Below are 27479 nucleotides of genomic sequence, written 5' to 3' on the forward strand. Positions count from 1 at the left end.
CCTCCTCTGTCTGGGAAAATGTAAATTGGTTGTTTGTGGCTGTCAGAAAGGATCCTATCGGTAGTATGACTCCTTTGCCAAAATCCTTATTGAAAATTAGGACACTGGGTTATTATGAAAATGAGGGGACCACCCCCTGCACCACTTTCTTCAGGTGGTCAGTGGGAACTCGGGCCTTCCCGGTGTGCCTGAGCACCAAGTTGGCCATAGGTGGGGGTGGAAGGTGGTAAAGGAGGAGTAACCTTTAACAGAACCATTAACTGACCCTCTCTTCAGAAGTGGTCTCTCTAAAGAGCCCTCCTGTCCTCTGGTTCTTAGATTCCCCACAATTAACTTCACCCCATCCTGCTCATACACATGCAGTGAAACACATTTTAGCTTTGTATAGGACGATGTACTTGTTTATAGTGGCTAATATAAACTTGCAAGTAGCTCTGTATTGTTTAACTGTGTCCTGTGTTTCTTGCAACTAGATAATTAGATATAGTGGCTTGATCAATTCAAGTTAGATTTTTTTGGCAAGAATATTTTATTTTTCATAAGGAGGCACACAACTTTTGGTTGTCTCTCTTTTTGTGGGTTAGCAGCCATTGATGATCAATGCCTAAATGATCCATTAATTAGTAGGGGGTGTGAAATGTACACCTACACTTCTAAATTTGTAAAAATAGGACCATTAATTTCATTTAAATATTTTTATTGAAGTATAGTTGACTTACAATGCTGTGTTAGGAACATTAACTTCTGACATTAGAGAATCTAATGAGAGGCTTCTTACTGAGATTAAATGGGATTATCATAGTTATTTGCTGAGCTACTTTTCTTTGGGCGCTGCACATACTTGTGTCAGATCTATACCAATACCATGCCCCTTAAACAAATAATGAAACTAAGATGCAGAAGTAACTTGCCCAAGATCACACTGCTAAAAATTGGTGGGGTCAGGATTCAAACTGAGGTCCATTGAACGAAAAGCTTATGTTCTTCCACTGCTTTCCTAAAAGATTTATTTATTGCGTTACTACTCTAAGCAAGGCACTTGCACTTAGCACTGTAAATTAATTATTCAACTCTCTCAACACTACTTCGGTAGTGGTGTTATTGCCCCCTCGGTAATGACAAAGAAGCTAAGGTTCCTAGACGTTAGGCAACTTCCCCAAGGCCATACAACCTTGGAGTAAGGAAGGAAATGGTTCAAGTGTCTGTAAGCGGCACGAGGCTCGCATGTTTGGTTCCCATCGCTGTTAAGCTGTAAGAATTAGAGTGCAATGCATGTGCCTGCTAGTAAACAGTAAACAGATGGGAGCGAGTACTCTACGTGAGAGTGTATGGCTGACGCTGCATTAGAGGAGCTGAGATCAGTGCATTTGCAAGTGTCCTGAGAGGCAGCATAAGCGCGCCATAATACAAGGGGCTCGTCTCCATAGAGAGAGAGGGAGGGGGAGGGGGAGGCGGAGGTGGGGGGGGGAGGGAGAGATGCGCAGGCGCACAGAAGCCCTGCAAAATTTGGGAGGTCATCCCGCCTCTAGGGGGTGCCATGCGAGCCTGGTCAGGGTCCCAAGCCGGCAGCACGCTCTTTTGCTTCCACGAGTGCTGAGGATCTCGGGATCCGGTGGAAAAACAGCTTCTTCAGGTGATAGGTTCCAGATCTCTGGGGGCGGGGACGCAGGGAGTGGGAAAAGCGGAGCCCGGCCAGGTGACAGTCCAGAAAGCCGCCTGCTCCTGGGAGCCAAGCCAACTCCCTTTCTACCGCTGAGGTAACGCAAGAACGGGCGGTGTCTGGTTTCGGGGCGGCAGCAAGGGAAGGTCCCGCTTTGTGGGCGGGGTTGAAGGCGGGGAGGTCCGGCAGGGGACGCGCTGTCACTCTGCTCCATCCCCGCTTCCTGGTCAGCGTCCCGCCCCCTCGGGTGCCTGCTCCCGGTCTGCGCCTAGCACTTGGGAACGCGGATTCCTCTCTCTCTGGGAGGGTCCTTCCCTCCCTCCACCCTCTGCTTTCCTCTCAGGTGAGGCCTCCATGGAGCGGTTCCTGGCCCAGTTGTGCGGCACCAGCGCGTCGCAGCCGCTCCCTGTGTGGGAGGGGGACACCACCGGCCACTGCTTCACCCAGCTGGTGCTCAGCGCCCTGCCCCACGCGCTCCTCGCTGTGCTCAGTGCCTGCCACTGGGGCAATCCGAGGTGGGTAGAGACGGGTGCAAGAGATCTGTCCTTGTGTTCTTGCAGACCTCACTCGAAACCCACATCTCCGCGGAAGTGTAACCGAAATAGTGAGATCTCTGGAGTAGGGGGCAAAAGTAGAATAAAATGTGGGCATAACCACTCTGCAGCATTGTGGCTGTTTGGGGCAAGTTACCTGGCTTCCCTGAGCCTCATAACATTGTTGGGAGATTTAACTTAGATAATGCATTTAAGCATATAGTGCAGTGCTTGGCACATTTTTAAAGGCCTGATGCATGGTAGAAATCATCACTTTTGTAGATTTTCAGATGCGCAAACACAGTTGTCATGAATTGGAGGCAAAAGTGGGTGAGCAATGTTTTTAAGCCAAAAAGGTTAACGTGTGCCGAAGATATTGGACCAGTTTCTCACCACTTCCATCTAGGAAACCTCAGTGTTTCTAGGCTAAGAAAAGCACATGTACTCGTTGGAGAGGAAGCAGTCGGTAGAAGAGAAGAGCAAAATCAGAACCTTAATCCTTCCTGAATTTGGGGCTATAAGGTGTAGGTGCTAAACTCACCTTGATTTTGTACTTAGTTCCTGTATGTCTAGATATGGCTAAAGTTAATCTCACTCTGGCTACTGATAAGGCAGGAGGGATGTCTGGTCTGTCTTTGGGAGTCCCTAGTCCAATGGACAGACTATGTCCTTACCTAAGATGAGTTAGAGGATGATGAATCCCTTCCTTGTGTAGGAGAGACTTCAGAATTGCTTGGTCTGGGAGTAATCCTGATTTGTCTCTTATGCAGAGACAAAAGTCGGGAGAGGGTTAGTCAGTCAGCACAGAGTGACACTGACTAACTCAGAAGGATTATCTGTGCTCAGAGGAGTATCTTTTAAAAGTTGGCCTAGGGCTTCCCTGGTGGTGCAGTGGTTGAGAGTCCGCCTGCCGATGCAGGGGACACGGGTTCGTGCCCCAGTCCGGGAGGATCCCACATGCCGCGGAGCGGCTGGGCCCGTGAGCCATGGCCGCTGAGCCAGCGCATCCAGAGCTTGTGCTCCGCAAGGGGAGAGGCCACAGCAGTGAGAGGCCCGAGTACTGAAAAAAAAAAAAAAGTTGGCCTAGTCCTTTGGGAACTCACAGTGTAAGGAGAAGGCAAGAAAGACCAACATGTAATCCACAGAAATTGTGGTTATCTCACTTCATTTAACAGATTTTTGCAAGTTGCTGAAAAGGTTTAGAGAGCTCCAGAATCTCAGACAGGAAAGGACCTCAGAGGGCTTTGGGTCCAGACTCCTCACTGCTCACTGTGCTGATGAGGAAAATGAGATGCAGAGAAGGAAAGAGTCTTGCCTGAGTTCATAAGACTGGTTAATGGCCAGCTTGGAGCCAGTGTACCAGCCTCCAAGGGCTCACAATGTTCTTCTGTCCCCACATCTTAGAAAAAAGAATTATTAAAGGTTGACTTTTATCTGAATATAAACCCCTCCATATAACTGTGATCACTGAATTTTTTAAAAGAAACCCAAAACATTTTAACCTACAATTAAAATTTTCAGTAACCCAGCCCTACCAACGACAAAGGGAATACAGATTTATATGTTTTTATATGAACCTCTTCTTATATGAACCTTCAAGGTGTTCTGATATGTACTGTTGCAGGTGTGTTTTCCTGCACTTGAGTTTTTAAAAAATTAATTAATTAATTATTGGCTGCATTGGGTCTTCATTGCTGCGCACAGGCTTTCTCTAATTGCGGCGAGCAGGGTCTACTCTTTGTTGTGGTGCGCGGGCTTCTCATTGCAGTGGCTTCTCTTGTCGCGGAGCACAGGCTCTAGGCGCGCGGGCTTCAGTAGTTGTGGCACGCGGACTCAGTAGTTGTGGCTCGCGGGCTCTAGAACACAGGCTCAGTAGTTGTGGTGCACGGGCTTAGTTGCTCCGCGGCATGTGGGATCTTCCCAGAGCAGGGCTCGAACCCGTGTCCCCTGCATGGGCAGGTGGATTCTTAACCACTGCGCCACCAGGGAAGCCCCCCTGTACTTGATTTTTAATGCAGGCAGATAACCCTTTTGTTTATTAAAAACGTTTTTTGCAAGCCAAGATGATACAAACAAAACTGAAAAGAGGTTTTTCTTCAGCTAATGGAGTCACAAAGATGATCCACACCATCTTCTACAGCCATTGGAGAAACAGTAGAATATTCTGAGGCTTCCGAAAATTTAGGCTATAGCGTTAGTGTATAGAAGCTGTATGTAAGTGCTTCGGATGAATTTAAGGGTTATTTTATGTAGATACTGTTGTAAAAATGAAAACTCATCTCTTAGTTGTTATCTGTAAGAAAATTCAGGTTTTTTTGGGGTTTTTTGTTTGTTCTTTGGTGTTTTTTGTAATTAGGGTCCTCATGTTCCGTACAACATTAACTCAGAATTTTTTATTTCTGTGGCAAAAGAATGACAAGAAATGGTATAGGTAGATTAGAAAAATGGGTTAGGTTAATCCAGGAAGATTTCCTGGGAGAAAAGACCCTGAGTTCCAGAGTAAAATGGGATGGAAATAAGGTATACAGGCAGGAAAGTGAGTTTGATTCCCTCTAGGTAAGTGAGTTATTGGAGGTATGTCTGGGCCCTGAGTCAGCCGCGATATGCCTCCTTTTCTCTTTTCCCCCTTGTCCCCAGGAATCCAGGTTACATCCCGCGCTGCAGTCCTGGCTGGCGGGTCCGACTTGCAGCCTCCTTCCTGCTCTCCGTTTTTCCACTGCTAGACCTCTTTCCAGTCGTTTTGCCACCAGGGGCAGGTCCAGGGCCCATAGGGCTAGAGGTGCTGGCCGGGGGCGTGGCAGCTGTGGCCTGGATCAGCCACAGCCTGGCCCTGTGGGTGTTGACTCACTCCCCTCATGGCCGCTCCCGGGGGCCCTTGGCCTTGACTCTGACTGCCTTCCTGCCAGCCCCAGCCCTAGTGCTGACCCTGCTATGGCACTGCCAGCGAGGCACACTTCTGCCTCCACTTCTCCCAGGGCCCCTCTCCCGCCTATGCCTTCTCATCCTGCAGCTGGCTGCACTCTTGGCCTATGGACTGGGCTGGGCAGTCCCTGGGCGGCCACAGGAACCCTGGGCCCAGGAGCCCCTTCTCTCCGAGGGACAGGAACCCGAGGTAGCTGAAGATGGGGAGAGCTGGCTATCACGCTTTTCCTATGCCTGGCTGGCACCATTGCTGGCCCGTGGGGCCCGTGGAGAGCTCCGGCACCCCCAGGACACTTGCCGCCTCCCCGACAGGCTGCACCCAACCTACCTAGCCCGTGTCTTCCAGGCACAATGGCAGGAGGGGACCCGAATGTGGAGGGCCCTGTATGGGGCCTTGGGGCAGCGCTACCTGGCACTTGGACTGCTGAAGGTGGTGGGAACCATGCTGGGATTCTCAGGACCCTTGCTACTGTCCCTACTGGTGGGCTTCCTGGAGGAGGGGCAGGAGCCACTAAGCAATGGCCTGCTCTATGCCCTGGGGCTGGCCGGTGGGGCCGTTCTGGGCGCTGTGCTGCAGAATCAGTATGGGTATGAGGTGCGGAAGGTGACACTTCAGGCACGGGGGGCTGTGCTGAACATCTTGTACCGAAAGGCTTTACAGCTGGGGCCCGGACGCCCTCCCACTGGGGAGATCCTGAACCTACTAGGCACCGACTCTGAGCGGCTGCTCAACTTTGCTGGGAGCTTTCATGAGGCCTGGGGCCTGCCCCTGCAGCTGGCCATTACCCTCTACCTGCTGCATCAGCAGGTGGATGTGGCCTTCGTGGGTGGTCTGATCCTGGCACTGCTGCTGGTTCCCGTCAACAAAGTGATTGCCACCCGAATCATGGCCAGCAACCAGGAGATGCTACAGCACAAGGATGCACGGGTTAAGGTGAGGGGCCGTTTGGGGTCCCTCAGTCATCCAGAGTCCCCAGGTCCTCCCATGCACTGTGCCTGAGAGAGTGAGTGTGATCTAGAAGTTGAGAGCTCAGACTGGAGAAAGATAGACATGGGTTCACATCCCAACTCTACCACTTACTAGTTTAATCACTTCAGACAAGTCACTTAACCTCTTTGGGACTTCGTTTCCTCATCTGTAAAACGAGGATAATAATAGCTTCTTGCCTCATAACATAGTTGGAGGATCGTATGAGATACTGCTTGGCAAGTACCAGTCACAAAGTAAGCACTAAGTAAGTGTAGCCTGTTAGTAATATTATAGTATTAGCTCGTGCAGCCCTAAGAGCAACCCTAGGAGGTAGGAAGTAACCTGTCTGGGGCCAAATGGGATTTTAGTGTTAGAGCCAGGACCCAATCTCCCACCTCCTCATCTCAGGCACAGAGCACCCCACAACCGCATGTGAAGAGGCCTAGGAGAACCCCAGCTACCTCTTAGGGGTGTACTGTGGGGAAAGGAGTAGGTCTCTCTCCTGCCTGGGCCAACTCCAGGTGTGAGGGTCTGGCTGAGTCGTTCTGGGTTGTGCAGTGATTGTAGTACCTTTCCAGAGGGGATGATGGGCTTAGGGAATCCATAGAGCGTGGTTGTCAACCTCTTACTGCAATAGCTCCGAGTGCTAATGGGGAGGGTGGTGTCTCTGAAAGCTGGTTATGGCATGAGGCCTTTTCCCCTACCCATGACAGCTATTGACTAGTCTCCAGGGCCACCTGGGAAGGCTCCCAGTGCCTCCCTGGCTTGCAGGCTGGGGATGTTTGAATGTTAGGATTCAAGGAGTTCCTCTGGCCCTTGCCCGTCTTGCCTGGCCCTGTCATCTGCCTGACTCTGGGCTGTGGTGTGCCCTCCTACACCTGTATACTCCGATAGAAATAGTTCCCATACCACCCGACCCCCCCTTTACTTTCCACCGCTTCATCTAGGAAGGTGGGAGGATTCCAGCTCCAGGCTGCCCCAGTTGGAGCATATGGGGGCTCAGAACACCTGACATCTTGTGCCAGGATCCTGGGGGAGACTGAGCAGAGGAGAACACACGTGAGCAGTGTCTCCACTTTGTACTGCTCTCTTGTCCCCACCCCTAGCTCGTGACAGAGCTGCTGAGTGGCATTCGTGTCATCAAGTTCTTCGGGTGGGAGCAGGCGCTGGGGGCCCGTGTAGAGGCCTGCCGAGCTCGAGAGCTGGGGCGACTCTGGGTCATCAAGTACCTGGATGCAGCCTGTGTGTACCTGTGGGCTGCCCTGCCAGTCGTCATCTCCATCGTCATCTTCATCACCTACGTCCTCATGGGGCACCAGCTCACTGCCACCAAGGTGAGGACCAGGAGGGGAGGGGACGGCTGTAGGAATGCATGGGAGAGAAGCAGCAGCAAAGAGACTGCAGTGGAGTGAGGGGTGGACTGGGGCCCTCAGTGCTGGCTGGGAAGGGGGGATGGAGGGTCCCTGCCTGCCTTATCCTTTCCCAACCAAGGAGAAATTCTCTGAAGGGACCTTTCATCTGGAGCCTCGGATATATAACCCTTCCCTCTGCGAAGGAATTCCTTTCTTTCCTCTCCTCTTTCTGTCCTGCTTCTGGTTAGGTCCCCTTATCCTCATTCTGATGGCCTTGGAGGAAAAGTTCATGCTCCAGTGCAAGGTGGATGCAGTGCTGGGTATAGCCAGGTGATGTTGTACTTGGAAATTCTGAGAAGGTCTCAGAGTGAGCTAGGTGTGTGTGCTTATCAGGGAGCAACCTGGATCCCTGGAGGAGTATCTGGAATTTCTGGGATTCTTGGACTGGCCACCTCTGCCACCTCTAACCCAAGATTGTCCAGCAAGCTCCTCAGTTTTGCTGCTGCCCTGTTTTCCCCTCCACAGACCTGTCTGCAGGGCCACCCATAGAGCAGGCCTTCAGATAATTCCCGAGCTTCAGGTGATGCTCCAACCCTTCCCCCACCTTCGACCCCACTTAGGTGTTCACGGCCCTGGCACTGGTGCACATGCTTATTCTTCCCCTCAACAACTTCCCTTGGGTGATCAATGGCCTCCTGGAGGCCAAAGTGTCCCTGGACCGGATCCAGCGTTTCCTCGACCTTCCCAACCACAACCCCCAGGCCTGCTACAGCCCAGGTAATGGGAAGCTGGAGGGCAGAACCTGGCACAGGGGAGGAGGGAACTGTAGCCCCTTGGTTGCTGTACACAGATGCTGCCAAGAGGAGCCAGAGGCAGCAGAATTTAGGCGGGGCAGGTGGCCATTTCCTGGGGGAGAATCCTCAGACCAAGACTGAGGCTGAATTAGCCCTGGGCAGGTAGATTGTGGATTAGAAGCCCAAGCTGAGTGGCTTCTTCCTTGTTCAGATCCTCCGACCGAGCCATCTACAGCCTTGGAGCTACATGAAGCCCTCTTCTCCTGGGACCCAGTTGGAACCAATCAGGACACCTTCATCAGTCACCTTGAAGTGAAGAAGGTTGGTTGGTCAGACACCCTAGTAGAATCCCCGGACTGACGAGGGACATGCAAGCTCAGTGACCGATAAACAAGGACAGAGCCAATCATAGCAAGATGGCCCAGTGGCTCTAATTACTGAGGGAAGGACCAGAGAGGTTTTGGTGAGCAGGTTCTCATTGGAGAGGAGATGATACCTTATCTCTGAATGTCAGTTTTCTAACACACAGCCACTTCAGAGCAGTCACATCTCTCCCTGGTCACCAGACCATTCACATCTACCCAGTCCAGTCCAACAATTGCATTTTTCTCTCCGTGTCCCTCAGGGGCTGTTGAGTTCAGAACAGACTCCAGAACTTATCCAGCATCTTCCCCAGGGTAGGGACCTCCGGGAGAGGCCCAGCAGCACCTGCTCAGAAGGATTTTGAAAATGGTATGGATAATCCTCTATTTAGCCTGGTGAAAAGGAATCACACCCTGTGACTCACACCCTGGCGTACATCATCAAAGAAGCACTTGAAAGAACATTCCTGGCAGGACGGCAACTCCTCTTCACCGAGTCCTGAGTTTTCACTCTCCCCTGACCCGTGTCCAACCCTTTGCCCCACAGCTCAACCCAGCGTCCTCCAGTGGAGCCTGAACTGCCTCTGCCGCATTTGGCTCATGGTTCTGGCTTGGGCTGAATGTTTTGTTTTTCCTCTTAGTTCAGGCAAGACAAGGCTGGAATTTTTGAAAGGAATTTTACTAATGTGTCAGTTGGGGCTTTTTTGGATATAAGTCATAGAAACCCACTGGAGCTAGCTTAAGCCAACAAGAATTTGTAAGAAGGATGTAGAGATGAATTGCGGAATCCACAGGCAAGCACGTGGGCAGATCTCAGCAGCAGCCCAGAGCCAGGCCTCGACTCGCCGAGCAGCTCCTTCCGTCTGCTTCTCTTTCTGTATCTGCCTCATTCTTCTCTCTCTGTGGACCTGCTCTCCACTGAGCAGAAGACAGGCCTGCAGAGAGCCCTTCCACTTACAGGCCACAGCCAGAAAGAGGGAGGCTTCCCAGGGAAGGGTCTCAGGTTGGTCTGGTGTCCACTCGAAGATAGGCTAACCCTGGCTGGCAGTGTGGGACATCACAGACAGAGCTGCTAGGAGCCCCACCTGTTTCTTTTTTTTTTTTTTTTGCGGTACACGAGCCTCTCACTGTTGTGGCCTCTCCTGTTGCGGAGCACAGCTCCAGACGCTCAGGCTCAGTGGCACATGGCTCACAGGCCCAGCCGCTCCACGGCACGTGGGATCTTCCCGGACTGGGGTATGAACCCGCGTCCCCTGCATCGGCAGGCGGACTCTCAACCACTGTGCCACCAGGGAAGCCCCCACCTGTTTCTGTGGAAGGAATTTTTTTCCATTGTGTACAAAGAGTATAGCTCCATGAATGTATGTTACAACTAAGCAAGGAAGGGAGCACAGAGAATTTTAAACTGCAAATCACAGAAATGGGTACCTGTGCAAAACATTGTTTTTGCCCTGAGCTATTAGAAATCTAGCTGCAGGGACTTCCCAGGTGGCGCAGTGGCTAAGACTCCGCCTGCCAGTGCAGGGGACACGGGTTCGAGCCCTGGTCCAGGAAGATCCCACATGTGGCGGAGCAACTAAGCCCGTGCGCCACAACTACTGAGCCTGCTCTCTACAGCCCGCGAGCCACAACTACTGAGCCTGTGAACCACAACTACAGAAGCCCGCACGCCTAGAGCCCATGCTCCGCAACAAGAGAAGACACCGCAATGAGAAGCCCGCACAGCACAACGAAGAGTAGCCCCCGCTCACCGCAACTAGAGAAGGCGCAAGCACAGCGACGAAGACCCAACGCAGCCAAAAATATATAAATAAACTTATTATAAAGAAGAAAAAGAAAAGAAATCTAGCTGCAGGTGGAGTTAGCCAGCCCAGCATCCGGGCCCCAAAGCCTGGAGTCCTTCCTTCCCCTCACCCCATCCTGGGTCGCCTGCCTCAGAGCTTTCCTTGGAAGTTCTCGGGCAGTTTTCCTCCCGTGCTCTCTGGCACACTGCTGCTCTCCAAAGGCCCTTCACACAGTGAAACTGATGCTTCTCTGAGCGGAGAATAAAACACCCTACTCCCCTGGGGCCACACAGCATCTGTCACTGAGGCACAGCTCGGCCTGTGGGGTGGAGAATTCTTTCCCTCCAGGCTAACTGGGGCCCAGAGAGAAGCCTCCATGGGATGATTGCTATCCCAGGGCCTCAGGAGGGAGACCTGACACTTGCGTGGCTTCCTTGCAGGGTATGCTGGTGGGCATCGTGGGGAAGGTGGGCTGCGGGAAGAGCTCACTGCTGGCTGCCATCGCGGGAGAGCTGCACAGGTAAGCAACTTCCAGCGCCCCGTGTCCTCAGCTCTGCCCTTCGTCAGCACTTTCCTGGCCCCTGCTACATGGTGGACACCTTTTTAGAGGCCACAGGATGCCAGGATGAGCAAGACATGGTCCCTTTCTTGGGAGAGTTTTCAGTCTGTAAAGGGGAAGGAAGTGAAAGTGGGTTCTCAAAACCATCACCACAGAGTGTTAAAAGTGCTGTAATAGTGAGTGAAGAAATAAATGGAAACAGCCAGCATCAGCTACTCTTTCAGAAAGTGTGCTTGTGCACGGGAGGGATCCAGAGAGGAGCAGAGGTGTGAGGGAGGGCCTTCTTATTTCCCGGTGAGAATGAATGAGTGCAGGGTGGTGGCCACACTCTCTTCTGAGCACATCGACATATGACAGCTGCTTGGCTGCAGCCGAAGAGCAATTTCTTCCCTTCCCCATCCAGAGTGAGCCTCCAGCCTCACTAGGATCCCTCGACCTCAGTGGCTGCCGATCTAGAGAGCCATGTGACATGGAGCGGGACCCCGTGTAAAAGACAGCAATCTGGAGAGGCTTCTGAGAGGCAGGGGCTGGGCAGAAAGGGGACCAGCGGGGAGCCAGCCTCCCATGCTGCTGGCCTGGCTCTCTGCAGGCTGCGGGGGCGGGTGGCAGTGTGGAGGCTGTCCAAAGGCTTTGGCCTGGCCACCCAGGAACCCTGGATCCAGTTTGCCACCATCCGAGACAACATCCTCTTTGGGAAGACGTTTGATGCCCAGCTGTACAAGGAAGTGCTGGAAGCCTGTGCCCTCAATGATGACCTCAGCGTGAGTGCCTGGCCGCCCGCTTCCCCGCGTCCCTAACACCGCAGGTCAGAGACTTGCTTCTCTGGGAAGGGGTTGCTTGTACTCAGGCATCATTTACCCAGGACTGGCCATCAGGCTTTGATCCTCCCAGAGTGTCCAGCTTCTGCACAGGGCCTGGGTGGGGGTGGGGGGGAGACTGGGTGTTCCACACAGCAGCCGAGGGAACCCTGCAGCCTTTGGGACTAGGGGAGGGTTTCCTATGAGGCTTAGCTCTCTGTACATCTGGCTAATGGTCTGATTCAAGAGGCCATCTCCCACCTCCCACTGGAAGAGTCAAGGTTATTCTAGAGAAATCTGGCAAGCCCATCAGACCCCCCACATCCAGAATGCTAAATTTAAGGGGGATGAGAGTCCAGCTTTCTCCCGTGACTTTCCCACCCAACCCCCATATCCCCTGCAGGACTGTCATCAGCACAACCCTGTCCAGGTAGATGTGGAACTTCCCTGGAAAGGAGGACCTTTGACTCCAACCATGGAGCATCTTATGTCCACTTATCATTTGTTTCTACATCAGGCATTTCCCAAATGCCTCCTGGGTACAGGGAGCTGTTCTGGGTACTAAGAAAAATGAATCACAAAGCTTTTCCCTCAGGGGAGCCACCATCTGGTCGACCACAGGTGCTTCCTCTGGTATGGGGACCCCTTAGCTAAGGAGACCTCTCCCAAGGCCACAGGATACCTCTTCCAAGGCTCGGGATACCTTCCTTCTCTAAAAACCTAGGAAAGTTTCACTTTGAATTTGGCCATCTTCATCCTTGCCTGTTGAAAAGGCAGGGTAGTGAGTGTGACAGAGTGCTTAAGGATCTACATTCGTGTCCTGCCCTGTACTAGCTGTGGAATGACCTTGGGCAGGGTACTTACTCTGAACTTTGGTCTCATCTGTGAAAATGAAATAACGTCAACTTCATAAGGTTTCCGTGGGGGTCAGATGAGATGATGCCTGTAATGTGCTCAGCACATAGAAAGTGTTCAACAGGGGACTTCCCTGGCAGTCCAGTTGTTAAGACTCTGCGCTTCCACTGCAGGAGCCACGGGTTCGATCCCGGGTTGGGGAACTAAGATTCTGCATGCTGCATGGTGCAGCCAGAAAAAAAAAAAAAAAAAAAAAGGAAAGCTTATTAAAAATTCCTCAAGAAAAAAAAAGAAGAAAAACGTGTTCAACAAATGCTCTTTTTTGTTGGAGTTGTGGTTTGTCCTCTCTGGCTCACATACCCCAAAGTCAAGTCCAGTCTCCTCAAGTTCCCTGGCTCTCTGACCCCTGCCATCTCTTCCCTGCAGAAGGATAGGAAATGGGGTGGAAAGTATTGGGGGGCTTGCTGACCAACACTGCGGGGCCTGTCCTGTCAGATCCTGCCTGCTGGGGACCAGACAGAGGTGGGGGAGAAGGGTGTGACCCTCAGCGGAGGACAGCGGGCCCGGATTGCCCTTGCTCGTGCCGTCTACCAGGTAAGTTGAAGATGGGGGAGCCCGGAGCCTCGGGAGCTTCGCTGGGGAGGGGGCAGTGTGGGGATGTTTTCATAGGCATCCGGTTTCTTCCCTCCCCCCTGCATACTCCTAAGGTGTTGGTCCCTTGGCCATCCCAGCCCCCTTTTGTAGATTGAAGGCAGAATTAAAGGCTCTTTAAAAAGCATTATGTGGCTTGAGGCACTGGGACCCAGCAAAGCTGAACACTGGCCCTGGGGCACTGGCCTTGCATAACTGGAGGGAAGTCCACCCTCTGGTCTCACCACGTTCTTTACTGCTGTAGCCCCAGAGTTCCTCTCAACCGTATTCCGGGATGGCCTCAAGATCATGTCCTAGGAGAGGTCTGGGTTCTGGCCAGAGGACTTGATATCCATGATGCCCCCACCTCTCCCTAGGAGAAGGAGCTCTATCTCCTTGATGACCCTCTGGCCGCCGTGGATGCGGACGTGGCCAACCACCTGCTGCACAGGTGCATCCTGGGAGTGCTGAGCCACACCACGCGGCTGCTGTGCACCCACCGCACCGAGTACCTGGAGAGGGCTGACGTGGTGCTGCTGATGGAGGCCGGGCGCCTCATCCAGGCTGGTAATGTGGGCCACCAGGGTGGGAGCCCGGCTGAGCGAGGGAGCCATCTGCTCGGGTGCGACAGATGGATTGTCAAGTGCAGACTCTGCCACCCCCTCTGTGTGTGATCTGGGCCCCGTCATACTTCTGTCTAATGGGAGACCCTCTTCTGCCTTCACAAAACTGGTGTGAGGAACAGAGAGCAGGAGGGAAAGGAGCCTGTGGCTTTGTGACGCAGGCTTTGTGACTGGGAGCTTTGGGAACTTAGAGGCCCAGAATCTCAGAGAACAGTTTGATGTCCTCAGAGAAAGGAAAGCAGTCAGGTTTAGAACAATCATTTTATTTAAAAACAAATAAACAGAAACTCTGGTGGATTATTATCCAGAGGAACATGACCATTGGCACGTTCAGTGGAGAGAAACAGGAGCAAATGAGGCTCCACCAGCGGGTTAGGAGTTCCAGGAAGCATGAGGAGAAAGCCCAGCGGTAGTGAGAGGTGCCTCTGGACAGGGTTCTCACAGGTGGCCGTGACTCTCCTCCGAGGGGTGAACATTTTCTGTCTGTGCTGATCGGACTCCAGACACAGAGGGATGGACTTGATGGTCCTGCTCAGGGTCTGCGGGTCCAGGGCACAGCCCTGCTAGGGTAGGTCAGGGAGGGGGTCCAAAGAGCATGGGAGGTAGATTGGCTCACATGTCTAGAAAGGCATAGAATATACCCAGAAGAGCCCCCTCCTAATCTCCCCTGCTGCCTTCCAGGGCCCCCTTCTGAGATCCTGCCATTGGTACAAGCTACCCCCAAAGCCTGGGCTGAGGATGGACAAGAGTCTGACCCAGGTACGGCCCGGGGTGAGAGGAAAGAGCCTGCTCTTCGCCACCACACTTGTAGGGAGATGTTTCTAGGAAGCTTGCCTGCCCCTGAAAACACTAAGGTTTTCAACTGTCATCCTGTAAGCTTAATACCCCCCCACCCACCTCTCTGATTCTCACAGTCACAGCCCAATCAGTACAGAACCCAGAGAAAACAAAGGAGGGGCTGGAGGTGGAGGAGAGCACGTCTGGCCGCCTGCTGCAGGAAGAAAGCAAGAAGGAGGGCGCCGTGGCCTTCCACGTGTACCGTGCATACTGGAGGGCCGTGGGCTGGGGCCTGGCCCTCGCCATCCTCTTCTCTCTGCTCCTCATGCAAGGTAGGAGTAAACCCTGCAGGCCTTCATCCCACCCCCAGCCCTGTCGCCTAGGTCCCCATCACATCCATCACCTTGTACTAATCACTACAAAGCCCAGACACTCAACCATGTGTGGGCGACAGCTGGGACTAGAGACGTGTCCCCAGTTCTGAGGGTCCCAGGGACCGGGAGCCGGGGGGGAGCAGGGATGCTCCGTAGCCTTCTTCTGATCTGCCCCCAAGGCTGACTCCCGTTCTGCAGATTCAAGATCACGCTCTCCCCAGAGTTGAAGGGTGATGGGCCCAGGAAAGAAGTGCACACTGGGGAGGACATAAGGTGGGGACGGCTGGGGAGGAGGGTGGAAACGGGGCTGTCTGAATAGAAGGAAGAAGATGAGCTGTCTGGCAGCTTTCTCCTTCCCATCCCCACCCAGCAACCAGGAATTCGGCTGACTGGTGGCTCGCCCACTGGATCGCTCAGCTGAAGGCAGCCAAGAATAGCTCCCAGGAGGCGCCAGCTCCCACCAGCCTGGGCTCCGCAGGGCCACTGTCTGCCCAGTTGCTCTTCTTCTTCCCCGGAAGCCTCTAGTGAGTGGCTGGGGCCAGGAGCAGGCCTGGGGCTCTCAGAGTGGTTGCCAGGCAGGGAGTGAGTTGGGGGGCTGGTGTTCCAGGGCCTGTGTCTCTTGGGGGGTGGGGAGCAGTGGCATTGGGAGGGGCCGTGGGGAAGGGACCCCTGAGTGGCCCCACTTTTGGTTACCCACAGCCCCCTCCCCACCACCCAGCACCTCAGTGTTCCCACTGCCCAAAGCTGCCCCCAATGGCTCCTCAGACATCCGTTTTTACCTCACCGTGTATGCGACCATTGCTGGCGTCAACTCCCTCTGCACCCTTCTCCGGGCAGTGCTCTTTGCAGCGGGTACCCTCCGAGCAGCCGCCACCCTGCACCGCCGCCTGCTGAGTCGAGTCCTCATGGTGAGGGGATGGGAGGGTGGGGGTGGCATGGGGAGGCCCTTCCCGGTACCTGGGCTCCATCAGGGGCCCGTCCCCCCTCCTGGTCCTCAGGAGAAAACAGCCCCTCACAGATGGGTGCAGCACTTGAGACCTGGAGAGGCCAAGCGCAAAGCAGCTGCCTGGGTTCAAACCCAATTACTTAGGCTTATAGCTTCCTCATCTATAAAGTGGGGAGAAGAGAATCTTCCTCAGATTTACTTCCGGCGCAGAGGACTGAGTTAATCACCCCTTAGTTCACGTGAGATCCCTTTTTAATTTTATGTATTAATCCATTCCTATTTATCTGCAAACCCTGTTTTCATTTCCTCTCCTTCCCTTGATAAGCAGCCATCCTAGGTGTGTTTAATATGTATCTTTTTGGCTTTTTGCAAAATGCCTGTGTTTTGTGTGCACATAGTTTCATAAATGACATTCCTTTTCTCACAGTTTTTATTTAGAGTCTTTCTAAGGTCCATCCCTGTTGCTGTGTGTATATATAGTCTGTTGCTTGCCCCATAGGTCATTATGAGGATTAATCAGTACATCGAAAGTGCTTAGGATATAGTACCTGGCATATACTAAGTGCCCAATTACAATTATTATTAACGATGTTGTTATTATTACGAAGCTCTTTTTTTATCTGTTATCTTATAAGGGCCTCATTATAACCCTGTGAGGTGGGTACTATTATCCTCATTTTACAGATGAGGAAACAGGCTCTGAGAGTGTGTGCAACCTGGGCAAGGCTAGTTCTGTGGCCGTGAGCCCAGGACATGTGGGTCTTTCCCTTGCCTCTGCAGGAGCAGCTGCCCACTATCTGCCCACATCTTCAGGCTGTGAAGGAATAAATTTCTCATAAGCTGGCTTTAGGAAATGCTTCAGCAAGCCTTTTTTTTTTTTTTTTTTTTTTTTTTTTTTTCGGTACGCGGGCCTCTCACTGTTGTGGCCTCTCTCCTGTTGCGGAGCACAGGCTCCGGATGCGCAGGCTCAGCGGCCATGGCTCACGGGCCCAGCCGCTCCGCGGCATGTGGGATCTTCCCAGACTGGGGCACGAACCCATGTCCCCTGCATCGGCAGGCGGACTCTCAACCACTGCGCCACCAGGGAAGCCCTCAGCAAGCCTTTTGACCTAGTGCCCTGCCTTAAGATAGGACTGATCCCCAAGTAAAGGCAGAGAGTTGGGGGACAGGGAAGGTAGAGAAAGGGAAAGGGTCTTTGAGACCGTACCTCCCAGTAGTAAGTAGTCTAAATAGCTAGCAGTTACCAAGCATCTGCTCTGTGGCAGGCAGACCCTACTAAGCTCCTGACTGCTGTCTGTGGCTTTAGTCCTGCTGTCAGCCCCGGGAGGTACAGTTTCATTACTATCCCCCTTTTTGAGATGAGGGACAGGGGCCTTGAGGAGATGAAGCCCTCTTACGTGGGGTCTCACATGTGGTAAGTGGCAGGGCTGGAATCTAAGAAGCAGTCTGACTCCGGAGCCTGAGCGCTTGACCATGGGACAGTGTGGACTTTGACTGCCGCCCTCACCACTCTGTCCCGCCACAGGCAATCAGGATGTTCCTCCTAACGTCTAACTAAATTTCTCTCATGGCCTGAAGACTCCATCTTCTGGAAAGAGATTAGCTACCTGACCTTGAAAGGGGGGTAGGCACGCCTAGCACAGAAGTAGAGGGGTGGCCAGCCTGGCCTCTCAGGGCCCCCGCTAGCCAGAGGGATGGGAGAGACTGTCTCTTTCCCACCTGGGGTATTCTTCTTCTAAGCTCCTCCAGCCCCGCCTCAGTGCCCCCAAACTCTGGGGACACTTTACTCCTTTCCTCTTCTCTACCTTGGGCCTTTCCCCCCAGCCCACCTCCCCCAGGGGCTGCCTCCATGGCTTCTCCGCTGACCCCTGCCCTGGCCCACCCACACCCCTCCTCCCAGGCGCCGGTGACTTTCTTCGACTCCACGCCCACGGGCCGGGTCCTCAACCGCTTCTCCTCCGACGTGGCCTGTGCGGATGACAGCCTGCCCTTCATCCTCAACATCCTCCTGGCCAACGCGGCGGGCCTGCTGGGCCTCCTGGCTGTGCTGGGCTCTGGCCTGCCCTGGCTGCTGCTGCTGCTGCCGCCTTTGAGCCTCATCCACTACCGCGTGCAGCGCCACTACAGGGCCTCCTCGAGGGAGCTGCGGCGCCTGGGCAGCCTCACCCTGTCTCCTCTCTACACCCACCTGGCTGACACCTTGGCGGGCCTCCCTGTGCTCCGGGCCACTGGGACCACCTACAGGTGTGTGAAGTCCGCCTCCTCCAACCAGTGCGAGGGGGGTGAGGTGCTGGGGGGAGGGGGCACCCCTGAGAAGAAGGGGGTCGGGTCTCAGTCTCCTGAGAAGGGAAGGGTGGGTGAGGGCATAGGGGGAAGAGGAAAGAAACAGAAAAGGGGGAGAGTGACGCTGAGCAGACCCCTACGAGAGAGCACATTGGCTCCTCCGTACCACTGAGGTGCAGCCTGTGGGCGTGCAGGTCAGCTCCGAGGAGGAGGCATCCTATGGGCAGGGCGTCTGGGCAGGTCCGTGCAGCTGTGGCGTGGCTTCCCCCAGGTTTGAGGAGGAGAACCAGAGACTCCTGGAGCTAAACCAGAGGTGCCAGTTTGCTGCCAGCGCCACGATGCAGTGGCTGGACATTCGGCTACAGTTAATGGGGGCTGCAGTGGTCAGCGCCATCGCAGGCATCGCCCTGGTGCAGCACCAGCAGGGCCTCGCCAACCCAGGTGCCGCCCCGGGACCCTTCACTCTCACCTCAGAAGTGTGTTATTCCCAGCACCTGCCCCAGACCTCTCCCTGCACTGCCCCTATAGCCCCAAGCATTTTCACCTCCCAGCCGGGGTTCCCTGTGAGGATATGTTGTAATTCTCATCACCCGCATTTTAGAGTTGAGGAAACTGAGTCTCAAGGAGTCACTCACCCTGGTGGTCGTGGATCTGGGACTAGTCAAGTCTTCTGATCTCCGCCCCTCCCTGCTCACCCGTCCTCAGCACTTAGCAACTGGCCCTAGCCCACCTGCCTTCCACCCGTCCTCCCTCGTAGCCTTTCCACTCTGCTGCAGCCAGCCTCCTGTGGGCCTGGGCTGGCTCCTGCATCTTCTTCCATCAGTGCCAGCTTCCTCTAAATGCCCACGGTCCACAGCTCAGGGTTCGCCCGTTCTTCCCAGCCATCCCCACACACATCCCAGCGTCCAAGCCTCCCCTGGCAATTGTGTTCCCTTCCCCCAGGACTCGTGGGCCTGTCACTGTCCTACGCCCTGTCCCTGACGGGCCTGCTCTCCGGCTTGGTGAGCAGCTTCACACAGACAGAAGCCATGATGGTGAGCGTCGAGCGGCTGGAGGAATACTCCTGTGACCTGCCCCAGGAGCCCCAGGGCCAGCGGCCGCAGGTAGCCTGCGCCCTCACCCCAGCCTGGGTGCTAGAACCCTGAAGGATCCTCCTGACGGCCCCAGTCTCTCCCCCATTTCCTTTCCTTGTGCCCCTCACCATTTTTTCTCTGCTCCTGTACCGTCCCCTGTGATCTCCCTGATTTTTGTGTCCATCCCCCCATCACTCCTCATTTCCCCCACCTCTCCTCTCAGGGCATCCATCCCTCATTCCTCTCCCTTCCACTCTCCTCATTCCTCCCCGTCTCACCCATCTCCCTCCCTCTCCCACCCACGGACCCCACCAGCTGGGCATTGGCTGGCTGAGCCAGGGGAGCGTGGAGTTCGAGGATGTGGTGTTGGTGTACCGGCCAGGGCTGCCCAACGCCCTGGATGGGGTGACCTTCTACGTGCAGCCTGGAGAGAAGCTGGGCATCGTGGGCCGCACGGGCTCTGGCAAGTCTTCCCTGTTGTTGGTGCTCTTTCGGCTGCTAGAGCCCAGTTCCGGGCGAGTGCTGCTGGACGGCGTGGACACCAGCCAGCTGGAGCTGGCCGAGCTCAGGTCTGGGGGAGGGAGGAGAGGGGACCAGACTACTGGCACTTAGAGGAAGGCCCAGTTAGGAAGGCTTTATATAAACTCAGGGCAGACAGGGTTGATCAGGTGAGACGGAGGATGGGACAAGCAGGCGAGGATAGTGAGCTGCCAGTGCTCAGGTCGGGGTTCATAGCTGTGGTCCTAAGGTTTTCACCTTCCCAGGTTCACCTTGTACTTCCCAGCATACACCTTCCGCTCTAGACCACCAGTCACTGCCTCCTGAGTCAGAGCCTCCCAGGTGCTGTGACCTCGGGCTTGGCAGGCGGTGCTTGGGACAGCTGGAGACCTGGGCCAGTTTCCTCTGGCCACAAGGGGTCTCACCTGGAGCTAAACACGCCTCCCAACCACGTTGCCCTAGTATCACTTTTTCTGAGTTCCATGATGCGGAAAAAGGTAGGGATGCTCTGTCCTAAAGCCCATTACTGATCCCAGGCCCTGGCCCTGGCCTTCCTGCCTTCTCTTCTAACCTGTGGTGGCCATAGGTTGACCATATGGCTCCTCAGGACCCGATTTCAGGCCCGCTTCCAACCTTGAAGCATCCCCTACCCAGTCATTCCTTGGTCCCCTCTGGTCATTCTTTGCCATCCACTGCTGTCCCGTGATGGGAGTCAGTACCATACGGTTTAGCTCATGCTTGTTCTGTTTTGCCCCTCAGTGAGATGTAAGCTCCTTAAGGGCAGAGTCTAGGCCTTTAGTGCCTTTGGTATTCCTCATAGCACTGGCACAGTTCTAGGTACATGGCTGACCAAGCGGGGAACAGGACGGGGGTTACGTTCGGGTCTTATCCCCAAGCTTTTCTGAAGGGCTGTACCTATAGCTAAAACCTGTGCTGGGAGCAGAAGTGGCCACATCTCCAGCCAAGACCCCCATGTCCTGTCCCGTCCTCATCCCCCAGATCCCAGCTGGCAATCATCCCCCAGGAGCCCTTTTTGTTCAGTGGAACTGTTCGGGAAAACCTGGACCCCCGGGGTCTGTACGAGGACAGGGCCCTGTGGCAGGCCCTGGAGCAGTGCCACCTGAGTGAGGTGATCGTATCTATGGGTGAGTTCTAGGTCCTGTCCTGCATGGTGGCAGTAGGGAGCAGGGAGGGGGTTGAGGGAGGCTCAGAACTCAGGGATGAAGATGCTGCGCTTTGCAGGTGGTCTGGATGGTGAGCTGGGCGAGGGGGGCCGGAGCTTATCTCTGGGGCAGAGGCAGCTGCTGTGTCTGGCCAGGGCTCTCCTCACAGATGCCAAGGTAAGACAAGAGGAAGGGACATTCGAGAGGGCCAGGAAGAAGGCAGGGGACGTGTGAGGGGTGGGGGGTGAGGAAGTGGACTGGGGAGAGGTCTCAAGGGACCTAGTTAGTTTTTCTTTTAGAGCTGGAGGTGGGGAGCTGTGGGCTGGCCTGCACCAGACCAGGAGGCGGGGGCTGGGGCTTATGTAGCAGCCACGGTGGACCCTCTTCTCCCTCCTCCCTGCTCATCCTCTCCACATGGTCCAGATCTTGTGTATCGATGAGGCCACAGCAAGCGTGGACCAGAAGACAGACCAGCTGCTCCAGCAGACCATCTGTAAACGCTTTGCCAGCAAGACAGTGCTGACCATCGCCCACAGGTGTGTAGGCATCCAGAGTGAGACTCTAACCAGGGGCTAAGGTGTCATGGACCCATAGCCTCCCTTCCTTTCAGAAACCCCAGGGGTCAGGGCTCCAGAGATTCCAACCTCCATGAATCTCAGCTCCGTGTTCTCCAGGCACCAACCCAGGCCCTTTGTAGCGCATTGTCTGAGGGAGCCTGCAGCCCCTCCCCTAGCACAGAGCCAGGGGCTGAAGCCTGTGGGGCAGGCTGGTGCTGTCCAGAGGAGAAGAGGAGGGAAAGCAGGTCAACTTCCTCTAGGGCGTCGTCCTCCATCCCCACGCTGACCACCCTCTCCCACGCAGGCTCAACACGATCCTGAACTCAGACCGGGTGTTGGTGCTGCAAGCCGGGAGGGTGGCGGAGCTGGACTCCCCCGCCGTCCTGCGCAGCCGGCCCCACTCGCTGTTCCAGCAGCTGCTGCAGAGCAACCAGCAGGGAGCCCGCTCCTCTCCCTGAGGGCCCCAAGTCCCTCCCCACAGGGCCTCCCTCTGTGCTACCCACTGCTGCCTGGTACGGGGGGCCTGCCGCTGTTTACACCCTTCTGTGGCTCTACCTCTCTCTCACCTCCGCAGAGGGGAAAAGGGTACCCTGGGTTCCTCTTTACAAACCACTCCTTCTCGGGGGCAGAGTCCCGCGGCTTCCCCAGAAGCAGGCCTCTGCTCTGGCCCTCTTGCATCTGGGACTCCAGGCGGGTTTTTTCTGACAAAGGAGCCCACATGCACTTCCATAGTTTTATTTGATAAAGTTCCATCTTACACTCTGTATTAAAAAAATAATATTTCTGGCATGAGGCTGAGGTCCCTCAGTGTTGGGTATCCCAGCTGAGGGGTGGCGAGAAAGGGCCAATCCACTCTGAGCGGCAGAGGGGACGAAGGAGGGGGCAGGAAAGCCCCCACCTCCATCACAGTGCTGTGGTCTTCCCAGGCTCAGGGGGCAAGTCAGGCGGCAGGGGGAGCCCTGCTGACAGCATGCTAACCTGACACTCCTGGTCCTGGTGCGCCGGGGCATAGTGTGGGGCAGAGTAGCAACAGGGTCCAGGGGGGCAGACACCCCGGCGCCAGGCCCTCAGGGTCAGCAACACCGTGGACAGGACCAGAGCGGCAGTGACAGCCCCAAACAGCACCACGGCCACCAGGCTGGACTCGCCCAGCCTGGCCTCTTGCCTCCGCACTACCTCCTTCACGGAGATGCGCAGCAGACCGGCACCCCCGCTGTGGGGAACAGGCCCCGTGGCAGGTACCACCACAGCCAAGGTGGGCCCCGGGGGGATGTCCGCTATGGTGGCGGGATCTGGGACGGGTAAGACTAGCTCACAAGTCTTGCCACCATAGCCACTTGGGCAGAGACAGTCAAAGTCGTGGACCCGGTCCCGACAGCGGGCCCCTCTCTGGCATGGGTGGCTGGCACAGTCATCCAGGTTGATGGTGCAGAAGCGCCCAGCAAAGCCCTCAGGGCAGAGGCAGGAGAAGCGGTTGATGCCGTCCAGGCAGGTGGCGCCGTTAGCACAAGGCCGCATCAGACAGTCGTCCACGTTCACCTCACAGCGGGCACCCACAAAGCCCGCCAAGCAGCGGCATGTGAAGTTGAGGGCGAAGCCCTGGTCGTCCTGGCACTGCCCGCCATTCCGGCACGGGGAGCTGCGTGGGGTGGGAGAGGGCATTTTACCGACTGCCATCCGCAGGGTAGCCCGGGTGGACATCCTGATCACTGCCACCACTACCACCCCCCTTCTAGCTATGTCACCTTGAGCCACTTTTCTGTGAGCCTCAAATGCCTCATTTTAAAAATAGGATTAGAGGAATTCCCTGGCGATCCAGTGGTTAGGACTGTGCTTTCACTGCCAAGGGCCTGCGTTCGATCCCTGGTTGAGGAACTAAGATCCCACAAGCTGCGCAGCACGGCCAACAAATAAATAAATAAAAGTGTTAGAAGAAATTTTAAAATAAATAAGGTTTTTAAAAAAATAAAAATGGGATGAGAGCAGTACCCAGCTTCCCAAATGGTAAGGGTTAGATGAGATAATCCAGGGTCAAGCAAGTAGCAGAGGGCCTGGCCCCAAAGCAAGGCTCAAGGCAAGTGTACAGTTATTCTCCACGCAGGCTCTCAGGCTTGACGTGGAAATGAGGAAGAGTCCAGACCTGTAGGCCATTTCCCCATTCACCACGAGGCATAAGGCTGCTGCGTGGAACAACTTGAGGGGCTGTGTGCCACCCTTCCTGGGAGGATGAGGGGAGTCCTAGGCCCTCAGCCTCCCCACCCAGGGCAGTCACACACTGATGTGTTACACCTCCAGCCCCTGTAGATTTTTGTTGTTGGAGAAATGGTTCACATGGTACCAAAAAAGTTGAGAAACCCTACAGATACTCTGACAGACCGGGTTTTATCTTCGAGTACCCCCGTGTGGGACTTCTGACCATCAGCCCTAACGCTGCCCCACCATCCTCTCAACAGTCCTCTCTCCTCCATCACCAGATCCTCATCTAACCTGGGGCCAGCACTCACCCTGCCTGCTCACAGGGTCCGGCCTTGCGCTCACAGTCACGCCCGTGGAAGCCCGGTGGGCACACACAGTGGTACTTGCCGCCCCCGTCATATACGCACTGGCCTCCGTTCCGGCAGGGGGACTGTGTGGTACAGATGTGCTCATCTGGAGAGGAGACCAGGAGGGCTCGGGGTTAGCCCCTCATGTCTGGCACCCAGACCTGCCCAGGCCCCACCCAAAGTTCTGTGGGCGTGGCTCATACTACAATCCCAGCCTGGGCTGGTACAGTGTAGTGGGGGAAAACAACAACACTGAATTTGGAGTCGGGAGGCACTCAGCCCTGGCCCTGTTAGTCTGTCTCAAAGTGCCTTTGGGCAAGTTGTATCTTGTCTGTAGATCTCAGTTTCCTCATCTGTGATATGAGTACAGTTTTCCGCAGGTGTCTTGCCTACCACGTAGGGTTGTGTTTAGGACCAGTTCAGACAACAGATAGGTATAAAGTCTAAAATTACAAGCTACCATATATTTTCGGGTTTGAGCCAGACACAAGAGGTGCTCAATAAATAAGGATGGACGTTCTCCCAAGACACGTGGGGTCCCCAAACAACAGCTACCCTCTCTACTCCCCTACCTTTGTCACAGAACTTGCCTGCCCAGCCACTGTGACAGATGCACTGCCAGGGCTGGTGGCAGGTACCATGCTGGCAGCCAGGCATCCTCACACAGCGCTCACAGTGCAGCCCCTCCCAGCCCGGGTCACACCTGATGGGGAGAAGCACAGGGTCAGGGCTCTGGGTAGAAGGATGTGAAGAAATGGAGGAGGCAAGATCAGAGCTTCTAGGAAACAGACAAATATGACAGCCCCCAAGTGAAAGCAGGCCTATCCCGGGTTGATATAGGGCTGTGCAAGGTCACGGGACACATATATGGTATCAGACCATCAGACACCAGCATTCAAGTCCTGGTTCTGCACTTTGTCTAACCTTTCTGAGCCTCAGTTTTTTTCACCTGTAAACTAGGGATACACCTGGCAGGGATGTGTGGAGGAGGAAATTACGATGATGTCTGTAAGTGCCCCCAGCACAACTCCTGGCATGTCTGAGGTGCTTAGAAACGTTTTTTCTAAAAAGAGTGACCTTGAAAGGTCATCAGGACTATCTTCCTACCCTGATTCCAGGGCAAAGGCCTGCTCTACTTTAGAGAGTCCCAAGCACCCTCAGGACCTTGCCCTGTCAGCTCATTTCCTTATGACCAGACACTCTTTTCCTCCTGCTGCAGAATTTGCCCAGCCCCACCCCACTGAGTCAATTACTCAAATTCATCAGAAAAGACTCTCGTAAGCGCTTCTCCGCAGCAACCCTTGCAACAGCCTTTCTTTTCCAGGCTAAACCAATTCTATTTATGTCTTTCCTTTATCTCCCCTTTTCCTTATGGCTCCCACTCTCCACACTCCCTCAAGCTTCGGGTCTTTCTCCTGGTATCTTGAAGAGGAATGTTGCAGAATGCTTGGTTGGGAGAGTGAAGTGGGGAGCCGTAAGCTAGAAGAAGCAAAGGAGAGGCAAGGCAAAGGGGAACTGGGGAGCAGTAAGCACAGGTTGAAGGGCTGGCCTTCTGCCCTGTGTGCCATGTGCACGAGGGGATGGGGAGAGGGCAGTAGAGTCTTAAGCCCCTAGACATTCTACTCTGGGGCTTGAGCTGGTTGTGGGTGTGGAGGCCCGGGAAATGTGGAGCACAGCGTTTGGGAGCATGTGCTCGGAGAGGTACCTGCAGGAGCCATCAGGCGCACAGCAGCCATGGGCCAGGTCACAGTGGGAGCTGCAGTCATCAGCTGAAAGAGATTGATGTGAGAGGGGTGAGCCCGGGGTCAGTGCTCAGCTGCCTGAGATGCGGGGCTAGGGAGAGGATGCAGGGTCCCAGTAATTGGGTGGACTCAGCTCTGGGACAGGGCAGAACAGAGACTCATCCCATTCCAAAGGGATGTCCTGGGTGTCGCCAACCCCGCGAGTCGGAGCGCCTGCAGTGCCATCTCTGGCCGGCAGAGGTCAACGTGCAAGCGAGGGACAGCCGGACAGGGCCGCGACCTGAGCCCAGGGGAGCGCTCACCTCGGGCAGGCTTTACGGGTGCCCCCAGGATGCACAACAGGCACACGAGATGTAGGCAGCGGCAGCCGCTGGGCATGGTCAGCCCCGGCCCCGGGAGGGACAGACGGACCGCCAGACGTGCGGACACCTGTGGGACGGCACAGGCTGGGAGGCGGCCGGACGCGGAGATAGCGGCACAGATTCCGGTTCCGAGTGATAACGAGCCAAGAGGGAAGAGGGGCATCCAGACAGAAAAAAGCGGTGGGGGCAGCGGAGGGCGGGGGCTGGGAAGGTCTGAGCAGACGAGGGGATTGGAGACAGGAACCGGGAGGGGGCTCTGTAGGAAGGAGTTGAAAGATGGGCAGCGCAGAGCGAGGTCAGGACACTGGAAGGGCCGGGGAACGCAGTCGGACGGAGAGGGACAGGGAACAGCGCCGAGGGGCGTCCTCGAGCACGGGGGCGACTAGGGGGCTGGTTCCCGGCAGCGAGCAGTCTCTGCCCCCCACCTCCGACTCCCCGCAGGACTTGCTCCCGCATCCCCTTCCTACCTCCACGGCACTCGGCTCGGCCGCGGCGCGGGGCCTGGGCACCCTAGAACGCCCCCAGCCCAGCGCGTCCCTGCCCTCGCGGTCCTCACCTCGGGCTGGGAGGCGGCGCGCCCCGGGGCGCAGAGCGGGGCCGGATCCGACGGACTCAGCTGAAGGGCTGGGCCGGGGCGCTGGACCGCCCTTAGCGGGTCGCGGGGCCGGGCGCCCAGGCGGCTGCCATGCGAGCCAGCGCTGGGGAATCTGGGGCTCAAGGCGACCCCGAGCGGCGGCGGCGGCGGCGGCTCTTCGCACGCTCTCAGGCCGCCTGCCAGGCGCAGCGTGTGCCGGCGGAGCCCGCCTCCCCCCTCCCCTCCCGGCCCGTAGCCGGCCCGCCCCACACCCGCCCGCGCCCGGCGCCCACCCCCGGCGACGCACCGCGCACCCCCGCCCCGGCGCTCACCCTTCCTCTGGGCCTCGCGCTCTCCTGGGACCCCACCCTCCGCAGCCGCCCGACCTCTCCGCACCTCGCTCTCCCTGATGGGAGGAGGAAATTATGGGAGTCTAAATGGGAGCAGACTGTAAAGGGTCGGCCAAATGTGCACAGCCGTTATTCTCCATCTCACATCTCCGCTTTCGTGACCCGCACTGCTCACCCCACGCCCCACCTCTGCTCTCACCAGCCCGCTTCCCATCACGCTTCTCATATATATCCCATGCACGTTCAGGGCATACTTGCCGCTCCTGGCCCTCCTCCTGTCACCAGCCCACGCCTCCTCCATTTGTAAATCCTACATCACCTGCTTAATCTGTCTGCTCCCCTCCTCCTCCGCCCCGTCCGCTTCTTCCCCCCACATTGCCAACCACAACCTTCCAG

General features: G+C 55.5%; 2 protein-coding genes across 4 annotated transcripts; one reads left to right on the forward strand and one right to left on the reverse strand.

Annotated features, from left to right (window-relative positions):
* Positions 1–1705: 1705 nt before the first annotated feature.
* Positions 1706–21970, forward strand: ABCC10 (ATP binding cassette subfamily C member 10; the record flags this gene model as incomplete). Its single annotated transcript, XM_082847556.1, has 22 exons — positions 1706–1757; positions 2004–2175; positions 4831–6049; positions 7192–7419; positions 8058–8214; positions 8443–8552; positions 10818–10897; positions 11526–11697; positions 13084–13182; positions 13596–13785; positions 14523–14600; positions 14756–14950; positions 15363–15516; positions 15711–15900; positions 17839–18182; positions 18493–18662; positions 19164–19324; positions 19610–19863; positions 20792–20937; positions 21035–21132; positions 21379–21491; positions 21817–21970. Exons 2-22 carry the CDS (start codon positions 2015–2017, stop codon positions 21968–21970), a joined length of 4473 nt encoding a protein of 1490 aa, XP_082703682.1. The 5' UTR covers positions 1706–1757; positions 2004–2014.
* Positions 21971–22415: 445 nt separating this feature from the next.
* DLK2 (delta like non-canonical Notch ligand 2) lies at positions 22416–26281 on the reverse strand (the record flags this gene model as incomplete). Of its 3 annotated transcripts, none has more annotated exons than XM_082848295.1 (5): positions 22416–23151; positions 24017–24161; positions 24628–24758; positions 25761–25824; positions 26100–26281. In XM_082848295.1, 5 exons carry the CDS (start codon positions 26173–26175, stop codon positions 22416–22418), a joined length of 1152 nt encoding a protein of 383 aa, XP_082704421.1. The 3 variants fall into 3 exon arrangements, with proteins under 3 accessions (XP_082704421.1, XP_082704420.1, XP_082704419.1); XM_082848294.1 differs by having other exon boundaries at positions 24017–24071; positions 24637–24758; positions 26100–26175; XM_082848293.1 differs by having other exon boundaries at positions 24637–24758; positions 26100–26175.
* Between the last annotated feature and the right edge of the window lie 1198 nt (positions 26282–27479).

This window comes from Leucopleurus acutus (genome assembly GCF_964270905.1).
Source record: "Leucopleurus acutus genome assembly, chromosome: 10".
NCBI classification, from domain to species: domain Eukaryota; kingdom Metazoa; phylum Chordata; class Mammalia; order Artiodactyla; family Delphinidae; genus Leucopleurus; species Leucopleurus acutus.